Source organism: Maylandia zebra, linkage group LG3 (genome assembly GCF_041146795.1).
Source record: "Maylandia zebra isolate NMK-2024a linkage group LG3, Mzebra_GT3a, whole genome shotgun sequence".
Lineage (NCBI taxonomy): Eukaryota > Metazoa > Chordata > Actinopteri > Cichliformes > Cichlidae > Maylandia > Maylandia zebra.
The window spans coordinates 24,782,176-24,808,379 of record NC_135169.1 but is presented as its reverse complement, the minus strand read 5'-3'; the positions used below and the strand labels follow the sequence as shown (position 1 = coordinate 24,808,379).

Below are 26,204 nucleotides of genomic sequence, written 5' to 3'. Positions count from 1 at the left end.
ATGAATTCAGTTGAATTTAATGACTTGAAGCAATGGATGAGGTCTAGCAGACACTGATTGGCTCCAGCTGCCTGCATTGGCACATTTGTCACTCACACAGGGAGCGATTCACTTGTCATGTATCTCTTCGAAGTTGACCATTGATCGCCAGTAGGGCTGAACGATTATGGAAAATAATCTAATTGCGATTTTTTTGCCCCAATATTGCGATTGCGATGCGACAGTGTCTGCTCCCACCCCCACAACCTCACCTGCAGTCAGCCTGGAATCCAGAGCCACACCACTGTGCCAGCCTCTCTCTTCACATGTTGCCTCCTGTGAGATTCCTGACACCCCTCCCCCACCCATCACCTTCACTCAATACCAGGTTGAGATGCAAATGAGGAGACTTCACTCAGGCAAGTCTGCTGGACCAGACGGAGTGAGTCCCCTTGTCCTCAAGGCCTGTGCCCCCCAGCTGTGTGGAGTCTTTCATAAACTGTTTATGCTGAGTCTGAGTCTGCAGAGGGTCCCGGTGATGTGGAAGACATCATGCCTCGTCCCTGTACCAAAGACGCCTCGTCCCAGTGGCCCCCAGGATTACAGGCCCGTGGCACTGACCTCCCACATCATGAAGACCCTGGAAAGGCTCATCCTGGACCAGCTGCGACCCATAGTAAGACCACATCTGGATCCCCTTCAGTTCGCTTATCAGCCTCGTCTCGGAACAGAGGACGCCATCATCTACCTGCTCAATCGTGTCTACACCCATCTGGACCAGCCGGCGAGCACTGTGAGGGTCATGTTTTTTGACTTTTCCAGTGCTTTCAACACCATCAGACCGACCCTCCTGGGTGATAAGTTAGCAGCGATGCAGGTGGATGCTTCTCTGGTGTCCTGGATTGTTGATTACCTGACAGGAAGACCACAATATGTACGTCTCCCACAGTGTGTGTCTGACAAGGTGATTAGCAACACAGGGGCACCACAGGGGACTGTCCTCTCCCCCTTCCTCTTCACCCTCTACACCACAGACTTCAGCCACTGCACAGAGACCTGCCATCTTCAGAAGTTTTCTGATGACTCTGCGGTGGTTGGATGCATCAGCAGGGATGATGAGACAGAGTACCGGGCTGTGGTCGACTCCTTTGTCACGTGGTGTGAGCAGAATCATCTGCAGCTCAACGTGGCAAAGACCAAGGAACTGATCGTGGACTTCAGGAAGACCAGGAAACACTTGACCCCTGTTTCAATCCAGGGGGTCAGTGTTGACATTGTGGAGGACTATAAATACCTTGGAGTACACATTGACAATAAACTGGACTGGGCTAAAAACACCACAGCACTTTACAGGAAGGGCCAGAGTCGTCTCTATTTTTTGAGGCGACTGAGGTCCTTCAACATCTGCCAGAAAATGCTGAGGATTTTCTATGAGTCTGTGGTGGCCAGTGCGATCCTCTATGCTGTTGCATGCTGGGGGAGCAGGCTGAGGGTCGCAGATGCCAACAGACTTAATAAACTGATCCGTAAGGCCAGCAATGTTGTGGGGATGGAGCTGGACTCCCTCAAGGTGGTGTCGGAGAGGCGGATGCTGTCCAAGATAAAGACAATGTTGGATAACACCTCCCACCCACTCCATGACATGTTGGTCAGTCACAGGAGCTCGTTCAGTGAGAGACTGAGATTACCGAAAAGCACCACTGAACGACACAGGAAATCATTCCTGCCTGTGGCCATCTCCCTGTACAACGCATCCACTTAACACACTGTTTGCTGCTACAACTACACGTTTCTTTTCCAAATATTTATTTATAAGTGACTTATGTATGTATGTATGTATATATATGTATATATTGTACTATTCTTAGTTAGCGTATTGTCTGTCTTGTCTTGTCTTAATGTTGGTTTAAAATGGAGCACTGTAACAAAAAATAATTTCCCCCAGGGATCAATAAAGTATTCTGATTCTGATTCTGATTCTGATATGCGATTATTTTTTAAGGTCTTTGTCTTCTGTATTATTAAACAAAGACAAGCAATACATCATATAGTATGGCCAATACTATATTACATTAATTTTAAACTGTTCTTTCCTGGAAGACAGACCTCTGTTATGATGACATGAGGTGATGCATGAATTGATGACTGACATTTTTATTTAACTTCTTCAATCACAACAGTATATTTGAACATACACAATAGTTTATTTTTAGCTTACAAACATCTGACCATAAAGTGCTGACAAGGAACCCTGGTGTAAACATTAAAATGAAAGTCAGTACAATGTGCAGATTGCAGAAATATACATAAAAAAAATCAGTGGCTTTACCACACTCAGTTTTTCGACATCTGTGAACTACTAGACAGTCATTCAATTAAAAAATAATATTAAATAAATAAAACTAATAAATAAAAAATACACACATCTTACTGATCTCTGCAGTCAGTAACATTACACATAAAGTGCAAACATAATAGCAATTGTATAAACACACACACAAACACGCCTTTAAAATTTAAAGGCGTGAAATTGGACGGTCTAGTTCTGATTAGCGTCACCGCTGTCTCGGTGGAGTTTAATAAACTCGGCCGTCTGCTTCTTGCTATCTAAAATATAACCAGACACTGGTGTAAATTCTCGACTGTCTCATACTTCTGTTTAATAAGTTTTCTGTTTGACGTTTAGTCAGCTGTGTGAAAACCAAGGAGGAACCCACCCGGGGGATTAATAAAGTTTTATTTTATCTAATCTAATAACTTTAATCTCAGCCAAACCGATTTACTCACGAACAAACAAAACACTGAAAAAAGCCCAACAATAACATTTTTAGGTTGTCTAAGTGACTTATATATTACGTTTAACCCGAGCAGCAAAACTCCGCGGTGATCTGAAAATGATGTGCCGGGAGTTGTGCCGTTCTCGGCCGCATCAGTAACCCTCGAGCTCCCGGCTAGCTGTCGAGCTGGTGGGTAGCAGACGCCTCTGAAAACGTCAAAGCACTTTTGCAAATATGGGATATCTTGATAAACCGAGCAGATATTTGATGTTTACACAACTACTTTCTCGCCTGAAAATATGTTAAAAGTTTATTTTGTGACCCAGAAAGATTAGTATGAGTAATTTTAAAACTTAGTAGCGGCCGCCATTGCTGGAAACTGGAGTTTGGCTGGGCCGCGCTATGAATTCTGGGATATGGTAGTAATTTGGACAGCCTTCGGCGCGTCGCTGTGACGTAATCGGTCTACAAATGCGGCCTCAGGAGGATGCAGCCCATGAATTTGGACATGTCCAGAGTATAATCGCAGCCTTTGCGGTTAGAAAATTGCACTTGATCATGTCGCGATATTATCGCAAATGCGATATATCGTTCAGCCCTAATCGCCAGTGGACATTTCGGACTCCAGTTTCCTAGGTAATCCGCTAATGTATTCACTACCAGGTCATAGGTTTATCTGTGGTATCTGGCACTCTTATTGACAATCACTTCAGTTGGTTGCCTCCAAGTTGAGGAAAGTGTATTTCAGGACCCGCTTACTTTGTGTCACCTGTAGCTTGAAGTCAACAAGTGTCATTTCTGCGGTGTCTGGTCACCATGGCACTGTACTGGTTTCTGTGAAGACATAGCTTTATAGTCTATTGAAGCAAACACTATTTTCTTGCCTCTCAAATATGTTTTTTATTTTAACAGTTTAACATAAGACCCTGTTGGGGACTGACAAACTTGTGAAGTCAGCCCTATGTGTCCATTAGAAGAACTGCACTTTTTGGCACTCGTGTTTTGGCTTCATTTTAAAGCCCTGGGTTGTTGTCACTTGGACCACCACACTGGTTGAGCATGTTTGTGGGCACTTTTTAGTGGCATTAAAGGAGTTCTAAAAAGTCTCAACATTTAACTCTGTTTAAACTTAACCATACTTTTACGATAGCATTGTGTCATCAAAAATGGCCAGTCTATTTTTCAGCACTTTTAACAGTTTATGGCATATTTCTGCCTCTATGATCATTGTATGTTAGGTCAGAGGGTAGGAACAAACAGCCTACATGATCATTAAGGTTAGAAGTCTTGCTCTTACCTTTGGAGATGGTAAAGGTACTGGCACCCTTGTCTACAATCTTTATGCTAAAATACCCATCTGGCAGCCATGATAAGAAAGTAAACACTCATCAAAATATGAAAATATTCCTTTAACATAACTAAAAGAATAGATGAGTTGTCTCTGCTGGTTGGTATTTGCTCTGAACTGTAATTATGCAAAACCAATGGTTGCCTGTTCAGAAATCACTAAAGACAGTGTGGCAGGCCTTGGAAAATGTTCTGCAGTAATGTTTAAGTGTGCAGGATTTGAAGTTAATGGGCTACAACATGGAAAACCACTGGATTTGCCCCTTTGAGAATACTGAAGTAACTTTTGAAGACAGTGAATCTGCAGAGGACTTGTGAGTTTTCTGGAAAGAATTCCAAGCTCGTGATTTCTGTCAGCCTCCTCTGTGAGAGTAAAACAATTCAAGACTTCTGTTTTGGAGCCCTGCACCTTCTTGCTGATGTCTATTACTTCTTCTTTTCTTCTCCTCAGTTTCCCCTCTCTGCTGTCATCAGCTGTCAGTCATTTTATTTGAAGACCCTTGGTCTTCCTCCTTTGCTTCTGTCTATTGTTCTCCCTCTTCTCTCTCCTCTGCACAATAAAACGATTATTTGGTTTTCATTCTTTACATTCAGCTTTTCCCCACACTACTTTTATATCACTTCCTGCCACTTTCCTTCTTTGCAAAATATCCAGTGGTGTAAAATGGATGCTTAATTGCCAAAAACTGCAGTTCCTCAAGTAGCCACTTTGGACTTCCTCGAGAAGTGAACTACCCCTCATGGACTCCCAGGGTAAAATGACCAACTTAATAGGAGAAATGCCCAGTCATATGAAAAAGAATGATTTTATAGGACTCTATGAAGTCCATAAAGTCTGTACTACCTACACCCTTACTGCTTCCATAGGATTTAAAAGGACAAATTACAGACAGATGCTGCTTCTCAAATGCAATTGGTTGATTTGCAAGGGTTGCCAAGACAAAGCCTCTTCCCTCTAAAAAACAAACAAACAAAAAACAACTATTGGCATATGGCCTTGCTTTGCCAATTTGCTTCTTGGAACATTGTGTAAAGACATGGCAAAAGTGGTGTCCATAATCCACGGCACCACATTTCAAGAAAACTAAATTTCAGGCACAGCAGTGGAGGCCTGAGCATTGTGGCTTGTTTTGTAGGCACAGGACCTGGGCACCATGTATTGACTGTGTCGACCATGAACTTATCTATATACCAAAGTATTCTAGACTCGAATGTGGGGCCATCTGTCCGACAGATAAAACTTGTGCCAAACTGGGGCTTAAAGTTAGGAACGCCGCCAGTTTGACTGGTAGATGTGCCAACACAGCTGACTAATAACACTCACTGAACTTGATAACTTAATTGCGTTTGTGCTGCTGCTGCCTTTTAGCATAATGACCATTGGCCCACAAGGTAGTAGCTGATGTCTCAGTGGCCTTTTACCTTGTTTTAGATGCACTCTCTAAATCTGTTTTTTGTTGCCGTCTAACTAACTTCTTCCTTTTATTTATCAGTTGTTGTTCCTTCTTTTCTGCTCAGTTTCCTGGCTCTTTTTAGCTTTTACCAAATTATGTTTTTCTTCTGCCTTCCTTCCTTGCTTCTTTTCCTTGTTACATAAAATTTACTTAACTCTATTCCCTTTTCCCAGTAAAACCTCCTTTGCTCCATCTCTTCTTCTGTCCTTATTTTCACTCATTATGTATCCTTCCATTCCTTACATCCCTCTGCCCTTTCCCTTCTAAATTCCTTCCTACTTTACTATCTCTATTTATCGCCATTCTTGTTATCTTCACTTTAGCCATACTTTCTTTTGCGCAGTTTTCATCTATTCAGTAATCCTTTCATCTCTCCATTTTATTGTTCTCCATCTTTCTGCTTTTCAAGCTTGCTTCACCTCTGTTTTTTATTTTCCCTCTCCAGTCAACCCAGTTTTTCTCACACTCTCTCTCTCCATCCGTCTTTTGCCTTCCCCTCTTTACCCTTTTAATTCATTTTCTCATTCCTTCTTCCCTTCTCTATCGATCAAGCTGGCAGCTGTTTTAATGTGGCAGCTCATTAGGGAGAATCCTCATGTTATCCTCCTCCGTTTCCTCTCTCTCGCTTCATTGTTGTGGTTCATCAGCCAATCATCCCCTCACTGATCCTTTCATCATCTTGAAATGCCTGCTGGAATTTTTCCCTTTTTTAATTTCTCTGTGCGGCCCTCCTTGGTATCCCTTAACCCACAGGCGCCACAAAAGCTGCGCGCGCGCACACACACACACACACACACACACACACACACACACACACACACACACACACACACACACATTTGTGTTTCTGTCACTTAGAGAACATTACATTGACTTTAATTTATCTAAATGATAATTAAACCCTTGACTAAACCTACCAAAACTTCATGTTAAAACTGAATGATCAACATTATGGAGACGTGTTTATGCATTTACATCATAAGGAAAACACATACACACAAATACGTGCACTATTTAACATAAGGAGACATCATGGGACTGTCTCTAATATATTGCTGTTACCTCATTCTTACGACACTGACCATTTTTCCATTCTCTTGCACTGATGCAAAACCTCAATTGCCTTGTTGTGTTTGACGGGGGAGGGCAGCGGTAAATGTTTAGTGACATGGGAGTTCAAAAAAATATGTACAACATGAGCTAAATAAGCGAGGTTAATTAGTGCGTCTGCGGGTGTTGAAATCAGTGTACACTCCCTGACATTAACACCCTTATCCAATTAAAATGTGCAGTTCATCATCAGAACAGCTTTGTGTGGGTACAATAACAGTCACGCAACTGGATGATAAATTTGCAGTGACAGCTTAAAAAGAAAAAAGAAAATCTGCACTCTTGTCAACCCAATTTGCAGATTCAGACCGGGCGATGAGTTAGAAGTTGTAAATTAATGGAGCAAAGTGTGACATTTGATCAGCAACAAGCAGCTTTGTTTCAGCGGATTCTTTGTACTGCTGAAATTCTTCGTTGCACTTTAAAAAAAAAATGCAAAAAACCCAAACTTGGCGCACAGCTAACTTGTTTAATTAAATTGGTCTTTGATAATCAATCTTTGTGGAGCTTCATCTGTTTCTTCTTAACTTGAAGATTGCAAACTTTTAAAGAATAAAAGTGGGATGGTGATCAGTTCACAGCTTGTGCAAAATAAAATGATTAAACGCTGAGGTTTCTTCATGAAAGTCAAAGTCAGCAGAGACATGTGGCAACCAGTTGTAGTCAAATCGAATCAAGTGTCCAATTGGATACTTGAATATTGGAACTATAGATAACTAATTTATTTATAGTACTACAAGGACATCGCTGTCCACAGTTTAGTGGACAGTGATGTCCACAGCAATTCATAATGACTCCACTCCCTTATGTGAGAATTTTGTGTAATTCAAGCTACCATCACACTCACACCCACCTCTGGATGAGTCGTCAGCTTTTGCGGCAACATCATTGCCAGGGAATTTGTCCACCCACCACAACCAAACTCCTTATTGACTTTCCATTGGCATTGTTTTCCTGGTGCCTTGTGTGCCATCACCACATAATGCATTTTGAGGAGGCTGTGGTCACTTCACATTATTCACTGAGATCAGGTTGCATGTAACCTTGGTTAAACATGGGTTGAAAACCACTTAACTTTGTTCTGATTTTTAAAGAAGTTTAGCATTTAAGAGCTGCATTTTTTTTTCGTGAATTATTGCTATTAGTTCAGATTGCTCCAACCAAACAAATACTGATACTCTGTTTTCCAATTTGAAATCATTACACATGTTTGAAAATTCACTAGGGTTTACTACTATTACTAGGGCTGGACGATTTTCTCCAAAGTCTGGGACACTATCCACTTCCATAATACATACCGTTTCACCAGCAGCAGTAATCCTGGAGACACAAAGAGAGACAGACATAGTCTTCATTTTCCATTTCCATATTTAGTAAAATCTTTTTCTCTTTCGGCCTATAGTTCATCTAAGTTTTTCAGTCTCTCTCTCTACGCTGCTCTTCCCTGTACTCCGCAGTCAAAAGCTCAGCAGTAAAATGACAAACATAAAACCTGGTTAAACAAAAAGTTGGATCTGCACGTGCACAAGCATCCTTTTTACAAGAGATCGCACAGAGTAGTGAGATAGATTCTCTTTAATAGGAATCTTACAATAATCAGTTGGGAAACAAGCCAAATATCACTATTTAACACGATTTGTTAACTTTTGGCAGTCATTCTGACCATCGTCGGTTACCTGCATCATCTTCCGTGAGCACAAACCTACTTTCCACCCGTTTTGCTACTCAGGCTTTTGGTTATAAAGGCATCAGTATTTACCCCTTAGACCTGGCAGAGGTGCTCCAAGGACTGTCGAGGAACTGTCAGGACGTGGGGATCTGACTGTGAAAACAAGGTCACTGCATGCTTATTGAGTACTGACATGTAAATAACAAGGTTGGCCCAACCTAACATAAACGATGCTTTCATCCTGATTTATAACTATTATTGGACTATAAAGTAAATAAAATTATAGTAAGAGTTCAGACTAATGTAAGAGGTCATAAAGTCATTAGGAGTTTTTTCTGAAGGTTCTATTGTTACAAATATCTACAAGTTATGTCCATACATTTTTTTAATATAAAGTCTACCACTGCAAGGTGATGACGGCACAAAAATACAATAACTGCATTCAGATTTTCCCATCCTATCTTTGTTCTATCCTTCTCTGTTCTCAGCTGATCTCTAACTTTGTCTAAACACTTGAGGCCAGATTTACTAATGAGTGGTGCGAATGCAAACTGGCCTTTAAATTCATGTGAGTTGTGTTTATATAGCACTGTACAATTATACAGTGGTGTAAAAGCAAAAATACTGTTTGTTTTTATAAAGACTCTCAAACTGATTTACTAGCATCTGCGACACATAATTTACTGCTAATTATGCATGATATGATGCATGGTATGATATTTAATACAGAAAAAAAGGTGTGTTTTTTATGTTTGATTTTGAAATTAACTAACTGTGCGATGAAATAAAAACAGCTCAGCTGTTGTAAATCACTCATGTTTAGTAAATCTGGCTCTTTGTCCTCCTAATCTAGGTTCTGTCACAGTCCATCAGAGTAAATTCTCTGAAGTATAAGGCCGTTACTAACCCTAACCCCAATCCTTCTCTAATGTGTATTTTGGTGGAAGATAAAACAGATTTATTGCTTCTGTATTTTACCAATATCATGGAGAAAAAAAGGCATATTCTGATTGCCTTGGGTTAGAGTTGGGGTTAGGGCTGTGGTCATCTACAGTGATGACTTAGACCTGGGTATCTGCATTTCTTCCATAGTGGTGACAGTGATGTTTCTGTGTTTGAGTCGCTGATGTCCCTTCAAATGTTAGTAGATAATGTCTAACAGTGTCTAATGTTGTAATTTTCATGTATATTTCTAATATCATGTTCCTTCTTTTTGAGTGATTAACACTTTCAAATTGTCTTTTATGATTCATCATTGAGATGTGTTGCAAATATTGAAGCTAACTCTAACAAACTAACCTGAAAGTGTGTGTTTCTGTGTGTGTATATATGTGTTGTAGCTTGCGGATGGAACCAGTTCTGCTATCATTAACCTTTCAACCTCTAGTTCCAGCCTTCATGTAGGTAACAAACTCATCTTGTCATTCATTTCATTCATTGAACAAGAATGTCAGTCATGCTTTGCATTTACTTTTCATTGCACTTGTTTTTTTTCATCATCCATCCATACATCATGCCTCCCAGCCTCCCACTTAATTGTCTTTTTTTCACATACTAAAGAAAAGTGGATACTTACTGCAAATCTGCTCATATTGGCAACTGACTGTCTAGATTTTTTAAAAAGGTCTACACCAGAGCCAGGAAATTTTTGCAGTGGTCGCCAGACAGAGGATAGTAGTGGAAACTGATGTCGCTCTTATATTGAACACAGCATTGAGCCAAATGTTCGGTCTCCCTTCTTATCATTTGGCTCATTTGTGCACCACATGCACCATGAGACAAGTCTGTTACAACTCAAGATGTTAGCGAGGTTGCAACTGTTGATAAAATTCATACAGTCGATGTTGTTAGGAGTCCACAAGGAAAAAGCTGCTATAAAATGAAAATGGCTTTCAAAAAAAAAAAAACTCCCAAAGTTTACATTTAAATTCAAGTTACTGTTTTAGTTTTGCTATCTATCGATGAAGTTTATTTAAAGTAAGACACTGTTGAATAACACTGAGTGCAGACAGATGAGGGCCGATCTGGAATGAGATAAAAGTGGGGCTTTTTTCCTGCTGCCAGGATGAAACGGGAGACTTGCTGCTTTGCTGGTCTTGTGTCAAAAAAATGCATCCTACTTGAGAAAGCCAGATTTTACAGAGCGACACACCGAGCTGTGCGGTTACACAGGAAATCTAATCCCACATTTGAACTTGGGGTGGGGGGGGGGGGGGCTCCGCTGCTTGTTACATTCTTCTATTTTATTTATCTAAGCCAGGTCAGTTTGAAGACTAAGCATGACCCGGACCAGCCTGAGCACACAAACATACACATCCAGTAGTGCTCTTTCCTTTCTTGCTCGAATTTGGGGGGGGGGGGGATTTCTTCCTCTCCAAACAAAGATATTTGTTTTATTAAGGGTCAGATATTTAAAGCAGTCAAATTAAAAGCTCAGTTTTCTGTCTGGCCATGGCCAAAGTCAACAGAGCTGCTTATAGATCCTCTATACCACAACTCTCTGTGAGCTCTTACTAAAAGACAGAGGAGGGATGGATGAATGAGAGAGGGAGAAAGTGACTAAAAGAGAAGCAGAGAGAATGAAAAGAATCAGAAAAGTTTCAACTAAAGGAGCAAAAAGAGGCGGCTAATATCTCACGGCACCAGAGAAAGAAAGCATGCTCTCTCATGTGCCGTAAATCCTGGCATCCTTAATCTCTGGGTCGCAACCAAAAGAACAGGTCATGCGCGTATGTCTGATGATTACCAGATTACTGCAGCAGAGTGTGCGCTCAGCAGAGCCGCTTCCAAAGCAGATCAGTCAGATTTAGTTTCAGAGTTGGAAAAGTTTAAGAAGATCGGCTGTCAGGAGCGTCATGGCTCCTCAAAGCTCGGAGGCTCCAGCCCCCCTTTCGTGATATCTGAGATCTAACGTCGCTCAGATGGAAAATGAACATTATATGTCACGTCTCATCGGCAGAATGCGTGCACGATGACAGTATATATCGTGGTTCAAACCAACCTCTGTGTTTTCTCATTTCCATAAGGAAACTGGATTTCAAAAATCTGTCAGGTCACTATAATCTGGTTTTTGTGTCTGCTTTTTCTATCGTTGTACCTCTGCCATTAATTCTTATTAGAATTATTCCACTTCTTCTCCAAAAAGCAGTCAGTTTTGGTTAAAAATCCTGCTCTGAAAATGTTGCAGTTTACCTCAACTTCCATAAATCCTTCCTGGCTGCTTTGGATCCAGAGAAACTAACTGACATGGCTTTGTGCCAGGCGACTTTGTGGCATTTTTGGGGGTTTGTGAAACACACATTTATGGCCCTATAATGACACTGTAACCAGAAACAAGATGTCAAAATAGCTTAGTAAATCATTATTGTTTTTCTTGTTCTGCTAATTTCAGCCACAGGCTGATGTAAGCTGCTGTTCAACTCCAGAATCTGAGCGCTGCACATATTTGTTGCCCAGACCATCATCCAGATGTGTCTGTGCTTTTAAAGATGGCACTGGTGTACTTTTAAGTCTATCATTAGTCGCAAGTTAGTGTTTGAACTTTCAGATATCAGACAGACTTTCAAAAAGCTCCTGTGAAAAGCCTTATTCACTCAACATCTCCCTGACAGTAGAAGGACATTGTTTACTGTAGCTGGTGACCATAGCGGACCATTTAGCAGCTAAAGATGCAGACACAGATGCTTCCCACATTATAGAGAGCCTATCCGACTTGGCATCTGAGGCCAACAGTCAACATTTAGGTAGTTAGGGCATCAGGGTTAAGGCTATCTGTTCTTTTTTTTTATACTTGTTAACCTTTATTTAACAGGACAGTGGAGAGATACCAGGAAAGCCAGGATGAGGGGTAAGACGCACAGTTACTGGCCTCAGGGCAGATTCGAACCCAGGCCTATATGGGTTACCTTCTCAACCCAGTGGGCTGAATCAGTGTCCATGACTTCCTATTCTGTCAGTTAATGTTTGCTAGTCCTCCATATATGATTCCCAATTGTCTTTGGTGTTACATATAGCATGGACTGTTTACTAGCAGCCACAGCTTGCTCAAACAGTCAGTAGCAAATGCAAGAAAGTTTGTTATTTTCAAAACCTGTGTCGCTTTTTGAGGCTTCTGAGGTTCTTTTAAATTGGGGAGAATGTGAGAACAAATTGTTTTCTGCATAGCAGATTGGCTTTTCAGATAAATGGGCTAGTCGGCGGTATGAGTTTAGAACAGCATATGAAAAAAGCTTTCAGAAACTGGACATGCTGTAGATTGAGTCAGCCCTGTGTAATATCAATCAATGATAGCAAAGAAGACATTCATTTATGTGCAAATGCCACAGATTTTTACTTGAGGTTTGCTGTTCTGCCTTGAAACCGCAGTGGAGCAAATGACAAATACATGCAAACAGTTGTGCCTAAGAAGCCAACATAGTTTTTCCACTTTCTTCACACTGACCAGTTTATTTTAGAGGTATGGAATGAGGTCAAAGAAAATTTGAGTTTTTGGCAGAATGGCTTGCTGCTTCAGAAAATTCTCCAGTAGACAACTGATCTTTGAGTAGGAAAAGTTTTTGATTCGGGTGCTTTGAAGTCAACGTTGCCGGATTGGTTGAAATGGACCATACAGTACGTTTTTGGCATAAAATTAGAGGACACTGCACGGTTTCCCGGGTATGCTGCACACCACCAAAGTGAGCCAACATATCCAACCAAGCAGCATCTATAGCTGAAAACTAAGCTTAATTAGTGTGAAAGTTCTCAGTCATCCAGGTCATCATCTGGACCGCTAAGTTATCAGCTACTCCAAACAAACTGCTTTCATGGACTGTGCTGGTTCATCAAACGCACACAGCCACACACAAATAATTACTACAAAGTAGGAACGCACAACATGTTTTACAGATCAAAACTGAAGCACAAACTTCTTTTTTTAATGCAGTTATCTGACAAAAGATGTACTAGCTGTACAGTTAGTCTAGGAAATGTGCATTACAGTTTTGATAAGTAAAGGTTTAGTTACTTTTGTGTTTCTCAGGAATAATTAGCATGTATTTGGTGTAATAAGTGCTTGCCAACCGAGCTTGTTAGTGTTAGCAGATCCTTTTAGACCTCCACCCTTGTGTCCAAATATGCTCACTTCTGGCTCTAAAAGTAGCAGGTGGTGGTAGTGGCCAAAATGCTAACATTTAGGCAAACCAAGCAATGATGTCATGGTGGCAAAGTCCATCTTTTATTCACAGTCTACGGTTCCACAGAGTAACCTCCACAGATGATTCACCGGGTAAATTGCAGCTTTTTGGGAGGCTCCTGATGTCGTCGATTATGTAAGGTCACAATTCATGCTGTTGGAACTTTGGCATGCTGGAACTTATCACAGATTATAATTCATCTAAAAACACTTTTCTTTTCTTGTTAGAGAGCAGCTCCCTCGTGATAAATGTGTATGTTTTTGACATTACAAGGCAACAAAAAGCTCCTAAACGCTCTGTCAGATTTGGCTTTTTATGTGTGTGAACTTTAAAGGAAGCCTCTTCCAGCCCCACCTGTGACCTCTGACTCTGTTGTGGATGGGGTTTCCCCACAAAAAAGCTTTTATGAAGCAGCTCGGTGCTCTTATGAACTCTTATGTAAATGCACTCGCTCTGCTCATAGAGTTCTTGGCAGTGCCAGTCTGGTTTGGTTAGGCTGGCTTTCCCCACAGGGCATAATGATAGGCTGCAAACCACACCGACACCCTGACCAGACCACTACAGGCTCTGTGTGTGTGTGTGTTCGATCTCCAGAGTGTATACTTAGTACAGAGTTTGGAACACTCCACCGGCGGCCTTAATCTGTCTGAATCAGGAGTCGTGGACACACACACACTCACTTTCTGGCGCCCTGGTCATCAATGCTTGGCACCAGCAGCACACAGAGGGCACATAAACACACAGCAGACACTTCACGCCTCAGACACAGGGCACTGTGCATGTGTGTGTGTGTGTGTGTCATGTCCTAGTTAAACGCCACGTGCTGACCTTTTCCATGCCATGCTGCCACTTTGGAAAAATTAGGAATTCCATAGTCCCCCTACTTCTCCTGTGTGCGTGTGTGTGTTTCTGTCTCAGAGTTTGTGGGAAGTAGGAGAAAGGGGATTCCACACAAACCCAGTGCCATAAGAGCACTTTTGTTCAACATTTATGCCTTTACTTACACACACACACGCACACACACACACACACAGGAAAAAGTGGCGCATGCGTCACAACTGTGTTTCTGGAGTGTTCCTCAGAGGGTTGAAGGTTGCAGGGCGGGGATGAAATGTGTGTTTTTGTATGTGTGTGAAGATACACACTGTAGGTTGATCTGTCCCCACTGTATTCTCAATTTTTGTGGTCGCTGTTTCCTTGTTGTGAGCAGCCAGCAGCTTGCCATCACACACACACGCACACACACACAGTGAGATGGACAGACTTTTCGCTTCTGTGAGAAAATAATCAAAAATGAGCTTTTAAGTAGCTCTGCGGTCGGCGTTGCCAATGTGAGCAGACTTTTAGTAAATTTGATGGATGAGGCAGCTTCACGCTTGAGAAAATGGAAGTCTTGATAAAACACATGAAACAGGGTTTCTTTCCGAGATGTCACATATTTCCCCAAAAATCACATCGTATAAATCAAAATGAATCCAAACCTCAAAAGGCCATCAGTCAAGATTTCAAAAACAAAGATATATATTTTACCCTCCAAAACAGAACGACATTGTGAGCGCAGGATGACTCATAGCTGTAATAGTAAGGCTTTAACAGCCTTTGATTTAATGCCAGCAGTCATTTTGTAATAGCGGGATTTATTTCTTCTTCTACTTTTTTTTTTTATATGGTGTATGTTTCATTTTGGATTGAAACCCCTAATGTGCTATGAGAATAAGTATTAAGAAATGTGTTGAAAAGCTCCTTAAAATGTGTTTAATCCCTCTACTTTAATGCGTGGTTACAATTCTGTCAGCATTTGTGCGTCTGCACTGAGTGATCGTGCAGTCTACGGTGAAATTAAATTTCTCTCTGACCTGTCTTTTGTTGTTAACGCTGACACTAGATGTTACAGTGGGTAAGTTTTGGAGCGCACCGACTTATAAAAAATGCCATTCCAAGCGTGTGAGATGGTGTGGTTTTGCCAAAACCACTGAAATCTTTCACACATTATGCACTACCAGTGCATTATAATCCCCCAGCATCAGATGCTGCTGTTCTTTTGGCATCTGTGCCATGATGCAACGGGTTATTGATGATTGTAAGGGCCTTTGGTGTCACATTTAAATTGGTAGGCTTTTTTTTTTTTTTTTTTTTTTTTTTTTTTTAGCTGCAGGGTTAATTTTGTCAAACCAAAACACAATCTTTTCCCAAACCCAACCGAGTAGCTTTTGTAAGCCAAACTAACAGCAGAAATTAAAATTAGGTGAAACAAAGCACGAAATGCAACACTGTGATTTATTACACCAGTGATTTATTGCACTTAAAAAACATTTAATGTGGACCTTTTAAAAGGGAAACTATATGCCCAACTGCACCCAAAACCCTTGTGCATCATGATGGAGCTCCAGTATCTGACACCCATCTGGTGTGAAATTATGTTGGCAGTGCAATATGTGTAAATGCATCTCATTCTGGTAACTTTTGCACTTGCATGCATTTGCCCCATCTGTTAACTCAGGGTGGAAAATTAATTTTCCCAGCAGGCTACATGAGAAACTGGGACTGTTGTGGAGGGCCACACCAATAAGCTTAAAAATTTATATTAAGCAAAGGTGAGATCAGCTTAATTTAGTTCAACAACTCCATTCTGCTTAGTATTAACTTTCTATCTTTATAAAGTGGGACTATTGTGGCGGCCGCATCAATAGGATGAGCTCAATATTACTCCGTATTAATTTTATTTCTTTATAAGCTTACTGTTGCGGTTCTTCACAACCATCCCAGTTTCTCACCTCGTAAGAGCCAAGGACTGTTGTGGAGGACCACACCAATAAACTGAACTCAGTTTTGCTTAATATTCATTTGACCTCTGTGTTATTGGTGCAGCCCTACACAACAGTCCCAGTTTCAGGTGGAGATTGGCTCCAAAAAAGAAAGAAATACTTAGGAAACAATAAAATCAAAGCAATCAATGTTTTCCAGAGACTGAGAAGTAATGCGTTTGGAGAAAACAAATTAAGAGACATTTTGCTTCTAACACTAAAAAACCTTTTTTAGATTATGGGTTTTTTTGTCAGAACTTTAAATGGTATTAAATTTAAGCAGGGGTATGTTAAATTTAGGGTTGCGCACAAATTACAAACTTGGATTCCACTTAGTCTGACCTCTTTCATACTCCCTTAATCACATGAACTACACCAGCCAATCTCTCGGTAGATAACTTCAGTCCAGCCTCAGTGAGTTTGTGTTTTCGGGAAGGTAGTTAACATTTTCACATTTTCACTACATCTGGCCTCGTCTGATCAGCATAAAACACCCAAAAAAGACAATGAAAGCACCAAGTATTTTTTGTTCCTGAAGAATATTACTAGGTTATAGAGAGACGTGGTGAAAAACAGCTTGGAGCAAGGTAGCAGAATAATTAATTTCTTCATGAATAAATATACATTTTTGGACTCTTTTGGCATAACTCGGTTCTTCTTATGTCCATGTTGATTTTCGTCCACCTTGTGCCAGTTCCCATCCCAGTGTTGCCCGTTTCCATTGCCTCAGAACGCCCATATACCATGACCTTAATGCCATGGAGTCACCAGAGACAATTTTTACTTGTGTTGACGTAACTTGGCTAACTCGATGTTGCCATGTGATCATTGGAAAAATCATGAAAAGCGCTGCAGTGCTCTACTCACTGCAGGACTTTGAACAGGTTTGAAAGGTCAAAGGTTCTTCAGAAGAAGTTCAGATATCAAACAAACACAGCCCATAAACGACACAAAAATCACTTTCAGTAGCCACAGACAATTTGGTGGAATTGGAAATGACCTTTCAAGTATTTATTTATTTATTTTTAGTTTGACTCGTCAGGTAAATGAAGCAGCAAGAAAGTAACGCAAACATGAAGTCTAACCAACACAAATATTTTTTTAAATAATATTACGCAAGCCATAAGACTGCATGCAGAGCAAACCTGAATGATTCAAAAGTATCATTTGGGTTTTACCAAACAACACAGCCTTATTTATATTCAGCACCTCCTATTCAACCTTCCAAACTCTGACATCTGATTGTGTCACCAACAGGGAGAAGAGATTATGGACTGGTGGAGTAAGTTCTACGCATCAACTGGAGAGAAAAACAAGTGTGCGACTTATCTGGAGGAAGGCTTTGACACTCTCAAGGTAAGGATGTGTGTTAAGTGCTTGTAGGAAACAAATGTTGTTGTTTTTTTGTTTTTTCCTTAACTAAATGTATATATCTTTCAAATGAAGCTTGCAAATAATACATATGTTACAACTAGATACAAGATTCTTATTAAGTTTGTCTAGTATGATGTGGGAATTCATATATTCGAACATGCAATTGGCTATATTCTTTAGGCAGCTGTGGCTCAAGTGGTAAGTTAATTCAAAGCATTAATTGTATCCATCTTTTACTGGTCCAGCCCTTTGCAGCAGCCCTACTTTTTCCATTTGATCCATGAGAAAATTAACCACCTAACCCTTTATTAACCTCTTAGCATCCAGGGGTGGACAATTCGTTTTCCCAAGAGAAAATGGGACAGTTGTGGACGGCTGCTTAATCAGTTAATAAATCTGAAATAACATTCGATTATTCTGACTCACATTTGACAAAATGTAAAACTTCAAAGTTCCAGCTGTCTGAAGCATGAACCAACACCAATAATGTAACAGCTTGTAAGATAGCATTGGTTTAGTACTAAATTTAGTTTAAATGGGGAGGCTGATGGTGAGAGAAGTGTCTTCTTTATTCCTACAAGGCATATCTGAAGTTATTTTGAAGCAGATGTATGTAAATGAATTCGTTGAGCCATTGGTCAGCAGAACTCTGCCAAATCTGATAAAACCTTTGCACAAGGTTATGGTTTCACTTATGACTCAGTGTGCCAGCATGTTCAGTGTCTTTGCCTCATCACACCAGAGCACTAAGCAAATCATGTTATGGATACTGCTAAATTAGTACAATTATAAGTGCACTTACCTGAATAATTTTTGTATACACCTGCTGTCACAGAGTTTAAACTTTTTTCTAACCTCTGCTTTGTCAATGCATCAGTGCAACAACACTCCTGTAGCTTTTGGGCAGCTGTGGCTCAGGTGGTAGGTTAATGTAAAGGGTTAATGTAAAGTGCAGGCCATTTATCATCTATGAAGGACTATGGAATACAGTAAGAGAGATGATCCAAATGCAGGACACTGCAGACTGAATATTAAGCAATAGGCAAGCCTTTAATGCAAACTATCAAAGAAAACTATCCTTCAAAGTTAAAACGTAAAACAATAAATAAGTAAATAACAGGAGATAATCAAAAGTCGAATACAAAATAGCCAAAAACAGTCAAAGGAAAAAAGAACCCAAGGAACATGACAAATTAAAAAATGTAATTGTTTCATTGTTTAATTGTCTTTGCGCTCTTTGGGGCTGCTTTCATGAGTAAATAATTTTATGCGACATGTGCATCTTGTAAAACTGCACTACATACTATTACTATTTGAGGAAATATGTAAGTTCTTGTGATATCTTTGTATTTCTATAATAATATGAAATTTATGCACACATTCCCCATTTTTCCCTGTTAAGGCATATGTTAACTCACATTCCACAAAGTTTACTTATTGTATATGGTGTGGTTTCCTGGCCTTCATAAATAAAAGATTAATAGACGCTAAAAGGTAATTGTCAGCTTTGAGCTGAAAGGTTTGCAGCTATTATTTTTATGATTTGTGTAGTTTCAAACCAAAAATAAAGATCATGTTCAATTACAAGAGTTTACCTATTTAATTTACATAGTATTTATTGTATTTTTATTCTTTTTCATTAGTATTGTAAGTCACATAATAATTGGAAAAGGGTTGTACATTGTTTTGGGGTTTTGTATTTCTTCTGTTGACGCTTTTGTCATAAAAATAACCCTGACGTGCATTGTGGGGGGGGGGAGACAGTTTTATTCAGTGGTAATCTGACACTATCTTCCAAAATGCTTATTTAACATCTCCATCAATGTGCATGTACACTGTCACTAAATAAACAGACACTTTTTTTCTTTTGTTTTATTTCTAGGGGAACAGTTTTTTTGGGACTGGGAAAGTACCCCTTAATGAACCACCATTATACTTTAGACCCTTGGTATTTACTTTGCAGTTTGTGTCTTGCAGACATAAACTGCGAAACTTAATGTAAATGTACAAAGTGGACCTTTCATCTTACAAAGCAACAAATGTATTAGATTGCCTTATTAGATATTTTTAGAAACAATAAAACATTCCGTTAAATTCCAATTCCGTTAAATACACCTAAGATGCTTACATAAATCCAAGAGATGGCCCGTGTCCTTTTTTCAGTGTATGCGTATATGCTTTTAATTTACCCAAAATAAACAGCAATAAAATATTGCATCTTGAGATGTAAAAGTGAAAGACTACACCATTTCTATCTGGGGACACTGGCTTTCGGAAATGTGCTCATAGTTAGTTAGCTTGGAGTCAAGGCTGGACTGGGACAAAAAATCGGCCCGGGCATTTTGACTAGAGACCGGCCCACCAGGATAAAGATTGAAAATGTGACATCATTCAGGGGTAAAACCGCAAAGGATTCTGGGAAGTTGTGGCAAGCGGTACTAGCGCACGCAGGCTTTCAATTGAACTCAGTTACACAGCAATAAAAAGAAACCCAAAAAATGTCAAGAAGCTGTTGTATTATTAACTGCAATAGCCAGTCGCATGACAGCCACGGGAAGCCGACGGGTAAAGAGATCGTGTTTTTTTTTTTTTTTTTTTTTTTATCAGATTACGTCGTTGAAGAGAAATTTTTTAAGCCATGTTTCCGAAGTAAGAGCCGACGGATGGTCTGGATATACCAAATATAATGTCTCAGAACACTCCAGCACACATGTTAGTCTGCTCCAAGCATTCCCACAAAGGTCAGTCTGCTGTTGTAGTTAATGCGTCATTTTTCTTAACATAATTGGTGATATAGGTTACAAGCAAGTCTGGCGCTGAACAGAAATTGTCGCGCTATGCTCCTTTATTTATTGTGTTTATTGTGCATAAATAGTGAATTGTCCTGACACAATATTGCGTTTCGCTTCTGTTATTACCATGGTACATTGACGAAAACATATACTTTTATTCACAGGGTAAAACAGTTGTTTTGTATCACTAATTGTCCAGTACGATTACAGCATACAGTATTATTGTCACTGCTACATTTCTGTAATGCTACCAGAAATTATTTCCACTGCTAATTAATTACCGTTGAGCTCAAAGGTTATATTAATAAACGGTTAACGAATGTGTATTTATGAAGACGATTTGTGAGACTGGTAAACTTATGATATGTACGATGGTCTTTCGTTCTACACGGTGCATTTCAAGGTCCTGTACCCATCCGTCGGTAAACTGTACCTGGGCTTGTTGCAGTGACCTGAAGTTACTAAACTTCATGAGTGTATGCATTCACTCCAAGAACCGTATGATTATAAATCTGAGCGTGGTGAAAGTTGGGCAGCACGCTAACGTCTTTTGTCCCTCTGTGTGCTCGTAAGGGTCTGACCCTTTCACTCCTTTGATTTTTTCCTCGTATTTTTCTTTGACTTTTCGTCGAGTCTGTCTTTGTACGGACCGGCATGGTTCTCCTTTTGTTTTGTACATTCCTTTTTTGTGCGGCAAAGAAAAAAACAAGAAGGTATTGGAACCGGAGAATGAACGTTTTGCGGTGCTGCAAATGCTTGCGTTTGATGCGGTACTTGGATTGTTTTGCCACGAGTTCCCAGCATGCAATGCGCGAAAATCACGTGATTGCTAAACAAGGGGGAGGGTGCATCCGGCCTCCTCGGCTGTAATTGGTCCAGCCCAGAGTCGATCATGACCAATTGGCCAATCCAACACCTTTCATTATATATACCCTTCCTAAAAAAATAAAAAAAAATAAATAAATAAAAAATCCATTGGCCCATAAAAACAAAAAATCGCCAGCGGCCCACCGGGCAAATGCCCGGTATGCCCGATGGCCAGTCCAGCTATGCTTGGAGTCCCAACAATTAATTGATGTGTAATTCATGCACCTTGGACTTGTATGGACAGAAATTGACTTTTACCATACCCTTATTTCTGAGAGTATAATAGGGTAAAGGTAACAGTAGCAGAAAGAATAAAAAACTGAGAAAGTAATAAGAAAACATGAAAAAGATGGAGACGCCTTTAGCCTTTGTTCCTTTTTCTTAAAACCCGTTCATTGCTCTAAACCTCACCATTTAAATCATTTATCTGCCCTAATGCCAGTTCACTCTGTCAGTCTGTCATTCCCCTCCTCCCCCTCTCTTCTCATGCTCCATCATCACAAGTCTCGGCATCGTGACATTCTGTCCGTTTCCCTAACTTCTTCATCCATGACTCATCCATGTTGAATTTGCTTTGGGAACACCACAGTGGGAGAGATTCAGGGAAAAGGCTGTGCTCTGATGTTGGCGACTCCGAAATGAGCCGTCGTCAATGTTTGTCTATAGTCTGGTCCTTTAAGAGTCTGCCGCCATCCCAGGAGCAACCCTTGATCGCCCACGCTCTGTTCAACCCTTATCCCGTTTCTCTTGGCCCAAACGGCGACCTTTCCTTCCACCGGGATTCAAAGCACACGTCAGTCTCTTGTCTGATTCCCAAACAAATGACTAATCATGTCAGAATGTTGCCTTTTTTATTACTCTTTAATTAGAGCTCTAACCTCTGCCTTGAAAGCCCTTTCACATCATCACAGCAATAACAACAGGTTGTCTGCATGTACCCTGACATACATGTTGTACAAAGTCAAAATCAAGGGCTTAAAAGTAAAATATTAGTAATTGATAGGCTTTAAGTGTATTTATTAATATTATTAAATCACATAGCAACACAGTTAGTCATGAATCTAATGAAAAAAACGTTCAAAAATAGGTTTTAACATCCAGAGATTTTCCATAAAAGCCATGCTATATGTGCTGTAATGTCAAATAATATTTCTTTGCCTCTTTCTTTATATGAAACCATTAAAGTAGAGCTCAAACTAAATGGCACAGTAGAGAACAATTACATCTTGCCCAATAGTCATTGACCCTTGAAAGACTCTTTCCATTTTTCTAGTGGTTGTATTTTTTTCAGTCAGGAGCCTATTAAATGGTTTCACCCTGTCCGATGGAAACACATCTAAGTCACCTCTGAGTTTTTGCGACATTTCAAAACTTTGCTCAAAATTCAGTTGACAGTTGGATGGAAACTAGTGAAATGACCAGTGAGCCACTGATTCCATCGTCACGTTGCCTCACTTTCACCCTTTCACCGACCAGCTCGGTGCCAACACCTCCTTTTGATTTACTCCCCCCCGCCCCTCTCCACTTTTCTCCCACTCTGTTTCCTTTATGTCTTTGACAAGTCCTTAACTCAGATCTGCTACTGTCACAGAGAAATTAGCTGCTGTTTCCAACCTTTTTCAACCTCTTTTTCTGATTTCCTCTGACCTTTCACTGTCTTTGGGTAGCAACTGTCAGCAGACACAGTTTCCAGCCCTTGCTCTGACCTGAGGAAAATTTGTTTACTTTTCTTCTCAGCCTTGGCTTTGTGCTCCCCTCATTTTGTCACCTTTCTGGTTCTGTTTCCATCTCCTCCCGCTGCTGCAAAAACTTTTTCGGTTACATCACCAATTTAGCACACTGGTGTGCCACTCATATGAAGGTGGACAAGAAAATGACATTCGAAAAGGGCTAAATATTTGAGAACAAGTGAAAATAGAGACTTTGCTAAAAAAATAAATAAACTGGCATAAATGGGAGAATAAAATTAATTGTCTGGAAGAATAATGCAATCCACTAGAGAATAAGTAAATACCACAAAGATTTTCTTCATCAGAATGAATGAAAATGTTCACTGCATGTATTATTGTAGGGTCTTTACCTTACAATATGAAGCGTCTTGAGCCAACTGTTGTTGTGATTTGGTACTATATAAATAACACGGAATTGAATTGAACTTCAGTGTGGCCAGTTCCCCGCTATCACTATAGAAAAAAGTCAAAATTAAGAAAGACCTTTTTTTTTTTTTTTTTTTTTTTAAACATATGTTTTTATCATCATATTGTACGAGACTCCTCAGACCAGACAATGTCCTTCCAATCTTCTAGTGTCCAGTTTTGACAATAGAAGCTTGTGTGAATTGTAGCTTGCGTTTCCTGTTCTTGGCTGACATAAGTGACACTCGGTATGGTCTTCTGCTACTGTAGCCAATCTTCTTGTGAATTAAGAGATACTATTTTGCAAATCTTCATTTGGAAAATAGAAAACACCCTGGTTATTGTGTTACAGCTCAAAGCAGTCCAGCTGTTCTCCTCTGACCTCTGGTATCAGTGAGGCATTTTTACCCCTAGAAGTGCCGCTCACTGCATATTTTCTCTTTTTCCTGACCACTCTCCATTTGGTCATCCTAGTATCGGCAGTTTCTGAAATACTCAGACCAGCCTGTCTGTCACCAATTACCATGTGACATTCAAAATCATTTAAATCAGCTTCATTTTGATGATAAGTTTGAAGTACAGCTAAATGCATGGGTTTGCTGTCAGACAAAGCCTTGGGTTTTGCCACTATGATGCTTCAGCTGCAACAGTGTTTGAATAAAATAAGTTTGAAAGCACCAAAAAGTTCACATAAAACTTACTTTACATTATCGGGCTAAATACATGGTTTAAACATGATGAAGACAAAGGCTGTGTTAGACAGACATGATAGCAATATGCTCTGTCAACACGCAATGATTAGCACAAAGATAATGCTATGCTTTGCTAGCAATGCTAATATCAAAGCTAATATTTCTCCATATAGGCTGTAATAATCTGTGTGGAGTTACATGTATTTTGTGTTTCCTACCGTTTAGTAAGATTTATTAGCTCCAGTTTCAGCAACGCAGACATCTTTGAACTTAAACTTAAAAAGGCAGGAGGTATGGCACAGTCAAGACCGTGTTAATGCTCTGGTTTGAAACATGCAAACAAATGACACTAAGGCTACGTGCACACTAATGCGTTTTTGTTTAAAAACGCATCGTTTTCTCTCCGTCTTGGCCTCTCGTCCACACTGAGACGGCATTTTCGCTCATGGAAAACGCAGCGTTTACAAAACGCTCTCGAAAACGGATACATTTGAAAATGGTGCTTTCGCGTCGCAGTGTGGACAGTGAAAACGCAGACTTTGTAAAACGATGATGCATGTTAGTCATATGATGCAGTCATGTGACCAATTAAACTAAGATAGCGGAGGGCATTATACAGCAGTTGTTTTGTTTTTCTACTTTATACTTTTGTGTTACTCGCAGCAACAACTCCACATCATTGTTAGTCCATTTAAAAAAACTCTGTGCCTTTCCTCGACATTTTGCCGCGACGTTTCAAAGAGTAAATAAGCGGCAGACAGAAATAAGCGGCAGACAGAAATGAGGCAGGTCGAATCTTCTTGCATTTCAAGCATGCACAGTACTGGAACGTAAGCGTTTTCGTCCATTTCAATGTGGACACACAACTCTGTGAAAACGACTGAAAACGCTAGTGTGGACGCGAAGCGTTTTCGGATGAAAACGCTGTTTTCAAATCTATCCAGGCTAGTGTGGACGTAGCCTAAAGGGTTATCATTGCATTTAAATGTGACACCAAGTCCTAATCAAGCATCCATACATGAGCAAGAGTCAGTTGAAGTTTTTTATGTGGTATTTCACTAAGTTCATGTTTGTCACATCTGATTTTTATGCAGGGCACATGATACATGGTTTATCTCATTGTGTACAATGACCTTAAAGTTAATACAGGCTAGAAGAAAGAGTATAATGCTAATGCTAGTGCATAGCTTGTAACACTCTAAAAGTTAGCTAGCACTAAAGTGATTTATAGCAATTAAAAAAAAAACATTCATGATTTAAACAATTTGGTAAACCAAGTCATAAAACAGCTTTGACTGGTGACATTCAGGAACAAGAGCTGTGATTGCCACTGTGGTTTCTAGTGGGTGCGCTGCATTTTTTTTTTTTTTTTTTTTTTTACTTTCTTGCTGTCTTACATCAGCCTTTACCTCATCTCCTAATTTTTCCATTTTACCTTCTTTGTACTGTCCTTTTCAATCCACACAGTGATGTTCTCTCAAACCTTGGGCTTACTCCACTGCTTCCACACTCTGACCACTCATTTCACATCTTTGCTTCTGCCCTGCAACAGACAGCAGAACTGGTTAGTTTTGCTTCTGTCACAAAGACACCGCTGTTACCACCCTTGTTATGACTTCGCCTGTCTCTTGGCGTCTCCTTTCCCACCGCCTTCCATCTCCATTGGTATTGGGTGCATTTCCAAACTTGTCTTGCTCTGTTGAGAACAAGCCAGCTATTTCTTAGTCAGAACCAATGGCTTTTTTGAGTCTCTGCTTCATGGTAGATGTCAGTACAAGTTCAAAGTGTTATTTTGAGCTTTTTTAAAAGAAAGAAAAATAAAATGCAAACTGTTAACTGGTGAATTTGAGAAGGTGACCTTTAACGTTTTGATCGAGAAAGGTTTGCTATTTTCTGTCTTTTTTTTCATGTAAGGTTAATTTAGCTAAACTTTATATCAAAAACGTAATTTCTAAGTACATTTTCTATAAGTGATATGATTTAATCATATCGTGGTTTAATCAGCAAGGTATCTGTTTAGTACCTGTGTG

At 40.0% G+C, this 26,204-nt stretch overlaps 1 protein-coding gene across 9 annotated transcripts in view; it reads left to right on the top strand.

The window, feature by feature from the left end:
• Nucleotides 1–26,204, top strand: part of dysf (dysferlin, limb girdle muscular dystrophy 2B (autosomal recessive)) — a 105,537-nt gene that overhangs the window by 51,748 nt on the left and 27,585 nt on the right. For 5 of the 9 annotated variants that reach the window (XM_014408468.4, XM_014408467.4, XM_076881282.1 and 2 more), the window contains 2 exons: nt 9,677–9,736; nt 17,572–17,670. In XM_014408468.4, coding sequence (XP_014263954.2) covers nt 9,677–9,736; nt 17,572–17,670 — 159 coding nt within the window. The remainder of the gene's footprint in view (nt 1–9,676; nt 9,737–17,571; nt 17,671–26,204) is intronic. The other 4 variants (XM_014408470.4, XM_014408469.4, XM_076881293.1 and 1 more) reach the window with 1 other exon arrangement.